The 9,934-nt window shown below is 46.7% G+C and overlaps 1 protein-coding gene across 1 annotated transcript; it reads left to right on the plus strand.

Annotated features, from left to right (window-relative positions):
* Positions 1-199: 199 nt before the first annotated feature.
* On the plus strand, positions 200-6,745 carry COPRS (coordinator of PRMT5 and differentiation stimulator). The gene is made up of 5 exons (XM_023743509.1): positions 200-302; positions 3,016-3,082; positions 5,021-5,071; positions 5,158-5,379; positions 6,314-6,745. Exons 2-5 carry the CDS (start codon positions 3,070-3,072, stop codon positions 6,481-6,483), a joined length of 456 nt encoding a protein of 151 aa, XP_023599277.1. The 5' UTR covers positions 200-302; positions 3,016-3,069; the 3' UTR covers positions 6,484-6,745.
* Positions 6,746-9,934: the final 3,189 nt, after the last annotated feature.

Here is a 9,934-nt window from a genome sequence, read left to right on the forward strand (position 1 = left end):
CGGGCTGCGGGGCTGAAGCACCCGAATGCGTGGGTGGGCGCGCGGGGCCGGAAGGCACCCGAATGCGTGGGTGGGCGCGCGGGACGGGGAAAGCAAGGCCTCGGTCTCCTGGGCGCCCCCGCGTCCTTGCTACCTGAGAGGTGATGCTGATGGCCGAGAGCTGGGGGCGGCCGTGGAGGGCCTGCACGGGGCCAGGTGAGGGTGCGGGGCCTGCACGGGGCCAGGTGAGGGTGGCGAGGGGAAGAGACTTTCCCGAAGGACCTGCGTCCACTGGTGGGGATGCTCCGCTAACACAGCACCAGGTGATGTCTCATGCGCTCTCTCCTCTTCTATTCAACGAAAAGCAAAGGCTTGTTTTGACGCAGGGTTTCCAGAAACTTGTTTCCATTGGCGCGCCCGACAGCTCCTGGTTTTCCCAAGGCCGTTATTACAGCCACAACCTGCCCTTGTTTGCAGTCAGTAACCTCTGCGAGATGGCGACCTCCTGGAGGATAGAAACCTTCTGTTAACTGCTGTTAAGCCTGGCGTCTAGCATGGTGCCCGACACCATAGACACATTTATTAATTGGTTGGAGGAATGGCATGGCGTGTTAGAGCATGAAAGATAGTATGTAACCAAAGTAAGAAAAATGTAGTGATAAGACTTACAGAGAAAATTACTTTGGAGTGCAGGTGGGATGAGATTGATTTGTCGGCATAGCAGCAAGGCCTGTGCGCTTCCTGTCCAAGGTGGGGGGCGGCGCTGCCTGCAGAGGTGTGGAGGTGCCGACATGCAGGGCAGATCCCTGTGAGCCTGGGTCGCAGAGCTGGGAGGGAACTATGCCCAACAGGTTGAGGGGCTGAGGGGGAGTTGTGAATGCCACGGGTAATGTTATGCTTCCCGGTGGAGTTGAAGATTATTTTTTTAATCCTCACCCATTGATTTTTTTCCATTGATTTTTAGAGAGTGGAAGAGAGAGGGAAGGACAGAAATATCGATGTGAGAGAGACACATCGATTGGTTGCCTCCTGCACGAGCCCTGACCAGGGTCCAGACAAGGGAGGAGCCTGCTACTGAGGAGCGTGCCCTTGACTGGAATCGAACCCAGGACCCTTCAGTCCGCAGGCCGATGCTCTAAGTCTATTCAGTGAGCCAAACTGGCTAGGGCGAGTTGAAGAGAGGAGTGATTAGTAGCGTACGGTGGGCAGGGTGGATGAATGGGGAGGCAGCTATGGAGTCATGGCAGTGGTCAAAGTGAGAGGTCCCACCAGCTGGCCCACACTGGTGACCAAGGGTTGTCACTGACCACAGGAGGTGGAATTGATGCTTTAAATCCAGGTGTGACTAGATCGTGAGCTATCTGGGGCAGGTGCCAAGGGCCGTGTAGATGTAGGGGCAAAGAAGGTTGGGCTTAGAGTCAATAGATGTTACATTCCTGCTACATGCTAGGTATTTTCATAAATGTTAGGTCATTATAAGTCCCCGGCAGGGTCAGAACCATCATCCTCAGTTTCCAGAGAAGGGAACCCAGGCAGAGTGTTCACACTGAATGAATGGCAGAACTGGGACTGAAATGAGGTCTTCAGCAGGCTTCACGTTTCTTGTTCCAGTGAGAAAGAGGTTTTAGAGGTGATAGGACCTTAGGAACTTTTTAAAAATCCTCAGCCGAGGATATGTTTTTATTGATTTTAGAGAGAGAGGAAGGTGGGGGAGGGGGGAAGAAAGAAGAAATGTTGATGTGAGAGAGAAACATCGATCCATTGCCTCTGGTATGCCCCAAAATGGGACTGAACCTAAAACCCAGGTATGTGCCCTGATGGGAATCAAACCTACAACCTTGTTTAAAATGTTTTTTTATTGATTTCAGAGAGGAAGGGAGAGGGAGAGAGGGATAGTAACATCAATGATGAGAGAGAATCATGATCTCCTTCCTACTGTGCACCCTCTACTGGGGATCAAGCCTGCAACCCGGGCATGTGCCCTGGCCAGGAATCGAACTGTGACCTCCTGGTTTATAAGTTGAAGCCCAACCACTGAGCCACACCAGCCGGGCCAACCCTCAGCCTTTTGATGTATGCAACGATGCTCCAATCAACAGCCATCTGGCCAGGGCAAGACTTCAGGAACTTTTGAGTGGTGAGAGCAGAGAGGCATGTGGTTGTCTGTAGGGAAAGATTTCCCTCAGCATTGCTGAGGAGCAAAATCTCTCTTGCACCCGTGTATCAGTCAGGAGACAGAATTTGATAGAAAAAGTTGTTAGCTGCCCGGCCTGTGTGACTCAGTAGTTGAGTGTTGACCTATGAACCAGGAGGTCACGTTTCAATTCCCGGTCAGGGCACATGCCTGGGTTGCGGGCTCAGTCCCCAGTAGGGGGTGTGTATGAGGCAGCTGATCAATGATTCTCTCTCATCATCGATGTTTCTATCTACCTCTCCCTCTCTCGCTGAAATAAACATATGTAGAGTTAACTAGATAAGAAGTTGTTAAGTAACCGAAAAGTTAAAAATGAACATGGTGGTGGCAGCTGCAGGAAACAGCTACCAGCCCTCTGGCTGAGGGAACAAAGGGATGAGGTTGGAATGGTTAAAATTTACAAGCTCAGAGGTGAGGCTTTTGCAGAGCTGGAATTCCAGCCTCAGAGGAGGGGGCGTGGCCCCAGTTGGGGCGGGGGTCTCTGAGCTTGGAGGGTCCTGAGGGCCTGGGAGTCAGACCTCTGTAGGTTGGGCAGGGTGATGAGGCTGGCTTTGCGAGTGTTGGCAAGTTGTAAGCTGGGTTCCTAGGCCGCTATAGGAAGGTTGCTCCTGCTTCCAGGGTGAAGTGTCGCTGGAATGATGCCTCGGGAGTAAGGAGGAGCAAAGCTTTTCCCCCTCCATCCTTGCTGAGTCTAACCAGGCAGAGCAGAAGTGTGGGTTGCAGAGTCTCAGCCCCCCACACAAAGGGGAGGAGGGAAGGGCGGGGGGTTTCAGCTGAGAGAAAGCTGAAAACGGGATGCCCCAGGTGTCCAAGTCCTAAGTAACTGTTTCTTCTCCCGGCAGGCTGGCTTTGCCCCGCATGACCACTCCGGTCAGGAGAGAGAGACTGAGAAAGCCATGGATCGACTAGGCAAGTAGACGGCAGAGACTGGGGGAGCGACAGGACAGTCGCTCTGTCTTGTGTACCTTCTCCTTCCAGCTGGTCCTCCTCTTGGCTGCCATGTCGCCTATTTTCTGCTGGTGTTTCCATAGCGCCCTGTTTGGAAGCCCCACTGGAGCTTTCTTAAGGGAAGTCCTGAACTTGTGTCCAAACCCGTCCCTTCTACTGAGAAAGACAGCTTAGGGAAGCAGGGAGAATATGGGCTTTGGAGGTAAAATTGTTTCCACTTTTAATATACTTTTACTGATTTGAGAGAGGAAGGGAGAGGGAGAAAGATAGAAACATCAATGATGAGGGAGAATCATGGATGGCTGCCTCCTGCGCGCCCCCCTGATTTGGGATCAAGCCCGCAATCCGGGTACGTCCTCTGACCAGGAATCGAACCTCGACCTCCTGGTTCGTAGGTCAACGCTCAGCCACTGAGCCATGCAGGCTGAGCTCCTTTTTTTGTTTTTAAAAACTCTCACAACAATCATATCTCCATTTTGCAGGTGAGGAAACTGAGGCACAGAGTAAAAAAAAAAATTGGTTCTGGTAAAAGACACTATTGTTACTATTTAACAAATTTGAAGCATGCAGCTCAGTGGCATTCGGCACCGTCACAGTGTTATGTAACCACCACCGCTATTTAGTTCCAGAACATTTTCATCACCCCAAAAGGAAATGTTGTACCCAGTAAGGAGTCACTCCCCAGCCTCCCCTTCCTTGTGCCCTTGGCGACCACTAATCTGCTTTCTGTCTCTATGGATTGACCTCTGCTCAACAGGCAAATGTGAGTTGCATGCAAATGAATCATCCGCTCTGTGGCCTTTTCTATCTGGCTTCTTTCAGCATAATATTTTCAAGATTAATTCACGTAGCCTGTCTACCTTGTACAGGCATACCTCGGAGACGTTATGGGTTTAGTTCCAGACCATGGCAATAAAGCTACTATTGCAGTAAAGCTAGTTGTAATCTTTGTGCTGATAGAGGGTTTTGCCTTCAATTTATTAAAAAACACCACATCTGTGAAGTGCAATAAAGCAAAATGCCATAAAATGAAGTATGCCTATACTTCATTCCTTTTGATGGCTGAATAAATCCCCTCATTCGTATAAACCCAATTTTGCTTACCCATTCATCAGTTGATAGGCATTCGGGTGGTTTCCACCTCTTGGTGATTGTGAGTAGTCCTGCTGTGAACATTTTTGTACAAGTTTTGTTTGAACACCTGTTTTTAATTCTTTTGGGTATACATTTAGGAGTGGGTTGTATGTTAATTCTATATTTAAGCTATTGTGGGAATCAGTTGAGTACATTTTAGCTCAGTAACACATTTAGTAATTGGCAGAACTGGGATTTGGACTCAGGCAGTTTACCTTCAGAGCCCATAACCTGAAAGTATGACTTTATTGCTTATAGCTGTCATTATTGTGCAGTGTTAATCGGCTGATTCATTTGCTAGCTCTGACCTGGCATCACCATAGCCCTATATGCTTGGAGGTTCATTATCCTTCCCAAACGTCCCTCCATTATGTTGAGACCTTTTGAAAATGTACCTTCCAGCCCTTCTCAATGTTGTGGGGAGGAGACGTGGTGGCAGTCCATTGTGACTAGATGGGTTCTGCCCTGCTGTCAGCCTTTATTTCATCCCCCTTGTCCTGTGCTCACCTCTCACATGCTCTTTGAGGATGAAGGGAAGAGGAATAGAAGAGCAAAAACTCAATTCGCACCTGTATTGTGAAAGTTGATCATTTGTTTTAATGACATGTAAGTTACCTACAATGTAAATTGTGCCCGATTCCCTGTGTGAATTGCCAGACCAGGCAATTAATGGCCTGGTTTAAGGCAAAACATCCTATTGTAAATAATTGATCAGCCCTATTTCTAAAAATGTCAATAGAACATTTTCTTTTTTTTTTTTTTAAGTGCTCAGGTGGCTAAAGAACTCTGTACACTTGTTTTACTGCTGCCTTCTTAGTAAGTCTGCCAAAAATTTCCAAGCACACGAGTAGGCGCTCTGGTTTGCCGGTTGTTTTAAGACCTTCCTTTTGTTGATTTCTTAGCCAGTGGAGCACAGAGCATCCCTAATGGTGGTCCTGCCAGTGATGAGGGCACCCATTCTGAAGAGGAAGGCTTTGCTATGGAGGATGAAGATTCTGATGGGGAACTGAATAGCTGGGAGCTGCCAGAAGGGGTGTCCAGCCGTCTGCCTAGGGAACAGGCTGCTGATCTTTTTAATGAGGACTGGGACTTGGAGTTGAAATCTGATCAAGGGAATCCGTATGGTAGGTGTGGAGTGTCTGGGGTCCTACCAGATTACCCTTAAAGGCAGGCAGAGTTTGGAAGAGGGACTCACATTGGCTAGCTTAGCCTGATAACCTGTTACAGATCTGCAGTTTCTGTGACAGCTTCTTTTTCATATTGGAAAAAAAAGAAAAACATGGAAATTTTACATTTGATTCCATAATGGTCATTTACCTTTAACATTGAAACAATGTTACTTTCTCCAAATATCCTAGTATGAACTGAGCAGCTGCAGACAGAAGTGCCTTATTATCCATTTGCTTCCTCTGCACTGTCCGGAACTCTTAGCTGAACAGCACAACCATGGGTTGCCTCAGAAAGAACATGCTTGCAATTCCTCAGGAAAGGAGGACTCTGTGTGTGTGTTTAAACAGAGTGCAAGTATGGTTCTCCTAGACATTTCTTGGCTATTCGTTTTTTCCTTCCCTTCTTCCTTTAATCCAGTGGTTCCCAAAGTGGGGCACATGCCCCACAGGGGGGCAATTCGAGAATGAGTTACTAATGTGAATTTTTTTGCATTTCTTATGGTTATAGGGGGCCTCCTATACAGTATAGAAATATATATTTTGACATTTTGCATTTCAGTTTTTTGAAACTTTATTTGCGTTTTTTCATATCACTTCATATTATTATTATTTTTTTTAACAACTTAGTGATTTCTTCCTCAGTACTTCAACTGTCCTTTTGTTCTTTTATTTTTCTCTTTCATGGATGCCATGTTCTTGGGAAGCCTTTTTAGACCAAGTTAATGGCCTTTTAGGCTTCCTCCATGTGAATAGGCGTTCACTTTTTGAATAATAAGAATTATATGTCCTGGGGAGGGGGGCATCAGGATTTTAAGAGATGCTTAGGTGGGGCATGGCCCAAAACGGTTGGGAACCGCTGCTTTAATCTGTCTTTTAAAACTGCCTGCAGATGCTGATGACATCCAGGGCTGCATTTCTCAAGAGGTCAAACCTTGGGTGTGCTGTGCCCCGCAAGGAGACATGATCTATGACCCCAGTTGGCATCATCCACCTCCACTGATCCCCCATTATTCCAAGATGGTCTTTGAAACTGGACAGTTCGATGACGCTGAAGACTGAGGGTACAGCTTTTTGCCTGCCAAGTCCATGGGTCTTCAAGATTAAGGTCTTTCTTCTTTTCTTTGAGGTGAGATGTCATGTCTGAGGAGACATTCCCAGTGATTCCTGAGCCAGGCACACAGACTGGTGTTAAATAAGGTCCCACTGCCCCCTCGTTCTGTTGTTGTTTTTCATGAGTGTGTTACCTCTTTAGATGTGTGTTTGTTTCTGCGTTAGGAGGAGGAGTTGTGTTCTTTATAAATAAAGGTAGAAAAAAAATCAATGTGCTTTTGTCTACTTTTCGCCCCTCGCAACCCCCCATTTAATTAGATACTTCTGAGAAAAGTCTTATTCCTTCATGTAAAACCCCTGACTTACATTTAAGGATGGGAGTACTTGGAGCCTTAAAACTACTCTGTGAAAGAAAATGCTCTTTCAGGTTTGCTTCTGTAGATCTGGCACATTGGCCAGGGATTGGAATCCAAGAAACATTGGTGACTTTGTGGCTGATTTCTTTTCCTGCTGATGGAAAATTGACCATTTACTTAGTCAACAAGGACTTTCTGTAGGCTGGAAAATTAAATGGCAAATTAAACCAGCACTTGTATAACCCTCAATTGGCCTAAAGGATTTTAAAATTGTTTTCCATGTCATGTTCATTGCTTACAATTACTAAACGAAGTCACTATTTAAAAAAAAAATTCACTTCCTTTTAGAGATGACGAAAATAAGACTCAAAATGTTGACCTCGTCATTATCACACAAGCAGGAACCAGCGGAGCTGGGACCTAACCCCACGGGTGACGTGACGGGAAGCCTGTTCTCTGGGGTGGCCCTGTGTGTGTGGGAGCCCAGGGGCGGGGCCTGGGCCATGCCGTGGCCGGTCCGCGATGCATGGGACTAAGTCACCTTTGCCTTTTTGGCAGGCTGAGGGATTGCTTCTCACCTCCCTGCCTTCCTGCTGAAGCTTAATCAAGTAAAAGTTTCAGATCTGAAGTCTGAGTCAACTCCACAGCAGTCAAATGAACACTCAACCATTTCACCTATTTTTTCAGAGGCGCCACAAAGTGCGAACAGAGCAGGACCTTATGAGGAAAGGCAGTGGTTTTGACTGAGGGGCCTCATGGCCAAGGCTGTCCCAGGGAGACGAAACATTCCTCCCACTGGCCTTGCTGAAGGGACCATCGCAGACCCTGTCCCCACTCTGCTCTCCTCCCAGTGCCGAGCTGGCGAGACGGGTGTGAATAGGAGGATGTCTGGCCTGACAAGGTGACCTTGAGAAACATGATAGAATTGCTGAATGGAAAGGTTGTGTTATTGACAGGTTCCTTTGGCCCATGTGTAAGCTGAAACAGTAAAAAAGCAGGAGTCACGAGGTGAGGAGAAGAGGGAGGGAAGAAAATAGTCTGAAAAACGCCCGTGCATAAGTAATGGCAGGGAATGTGCACAAGCTGCTGCTGCTGGTCGAGCAGATGTGGATCTCTCTTCCTTTTTAGAAATGAATCTTTGTGGTTTCTCTTCCTGGTTATTTTCAGCAAAGCAGGTGGGAGGGAAGTGGGATCTATTGGAGCAAGGACCTAGGAAACTATTCTTTTAAGAGTTAAAAATAAAAGCAGCCCTGACTGGGAGGCTCAGTTGGTTGGAGTGTCGTCCCGTACGTCAAAAGGTAGTGGTTCGATTCCTGGTCAAGGCACATGCCTAGGTTGCGTGTTCGATCTGTCAGGGCATATGCGAGAGGAAACTGATCAATGTTTTCTCTCTCTCTCTCTTTCTCTGCCTTCACCCATCTCTAAGAATAAGTGGAAACATATTCTTGAATGAAGATTAAAAAATAATAAAATAATAAAAACAAGGGCTTTTATGGCTGAACATTGAGTCTGTCAGGAGAACAAGAAAAGGTGGGAGAGGGGGGAGGTCAGTCAATTGTTCTGATATCGCTATTGTTCTAGTGTCCCCAGTAGGATTAATCAAGCATAGAGAAAGATATAGAAAAATAATTGCCCAGGCTGTGAACATTGGTTATCTGAAGGGGGTAAGGTAGGAGTAAGGAGAAAAGGCAGTGAAATGGGAAAATATTAATGACATGATAAATGAAAATACAGATTGTAGAACTCTGATAATGTTGCAAATACGGACAGATGAAACAATTTGGTTAAATGGTGGAGGTGGAGGCAATTTGCTTTTATATTTTTGTTATTTTAAAACAGATTTTGCAAGGACGTATTTAAAATAAAAGCAAGATGTTAGTCAGCCATAGAGCTGCCTCCTCTGCCTAGTCTTCCCTGCTCTCTGACAGGCTCCCACTCGCCTCCCCACTCTGCTGCTGTCACGGTTTAAGCGTCTGCCTCCCTCTTCAGGGCAAGAGCTCTGCACGTAGGGCCACGTCTTACTCCTCAGCATCCCTGTTTCAGGACATGGATGGAGCCCAGCATGACACTGTTCAGTAAATGCTGGCACAAATCTACGGCAGTAATGGTACAGCATTTGCCTTGGCTGTACGGGGTGAGCAAAAGTAGGTTTACAGTGGTGAGGACTCGAAACAGAGTTTATTCTTGTATTATTAATTATTGTATTTTCTGTACGAAGAACTGTAAGCCTACTTTTGCACACCCTTGTATTTTCGGTTGAACATCCCAGGCCGGTGATGAATAAAGTATTTGAAGAACCTTTAAGAAGTCTTTGTTACATTTGACTGGGATTTATTTAGGATTCCTTTTCTATTATTATTTTTGAAAATTGTGTAGGAATAGAACAGGAAGAAATGTCTGGAAGCAGTGAACTTTGCAACCGTGCTTTAATCTGAAAGCCTTTATTCAATGACCAAGTGAATTGTTCTCTACAAACTAGAGTGTGTGTAGCCTAGCTGGCGTGGCTCAGTGGTTGAGCATCGACCTATGAACCAGGAGGTCACAACAGACCACAGCAAAAATCTTGGGTGACTGGAAAAGATTAAAAATGTGTTTATCCAGTGTGGCTATGGCCCTCTGCTCATTGCATTTGTGGAGGCAAGCAACAGGGTCTAAAACAGTTAAGTCTTTCTAGCTTTTGTTTAAAAAAGTATATATTTTTTTAAAATAAGGAAGCAATGAGTTTTGTGCCATCAGATTATGTGTCTTGAAGACATTTGGAGGGAAAGAAAGTTCCCCAGGCCAACTCCCCATCCTCCCCCTACCCCCCAAACAAACACACAAACAAAACCCGGTGGGAGAAGAAAGATTTGAAGAAGGAGACACCTGGGGATGCTAAGAGCAGAACCAGTGTGAGCCCTGCTTCCTGGTGTGTCCCTGGGGGGTTGAGTCCTCAGACTGATAGGAGTTGGAGCTTCTAGGCAGTCAGGACCATCTCACAAAAGATGCCCAAGCCCTGAGCCTGCAGAGAGCCTGGCAGATCCAGAGGGGCCGTGGGACAGGGTGGACCCTGAAGATGGACATTGGGTGACCTGGTGTCCACCCCATCTGCCTTGGCTCTGCAT

Source organism: Myotis lucifugus, unplaced genomic scaffold, assembly GCF_000147115.1.
Source record: "Myotis lucifugus unplaced genomic scaffold, Myoluc2.0 scaffold_396, whole genome shotgun sequence".
NCBI classification, from domain to species: domain Eukaryota; kingdom Metazoa; phylum Chordata; class Mammalia; order Chiroptera; family Vespertilionidae; genus Myotis; species Myotis lucifugus.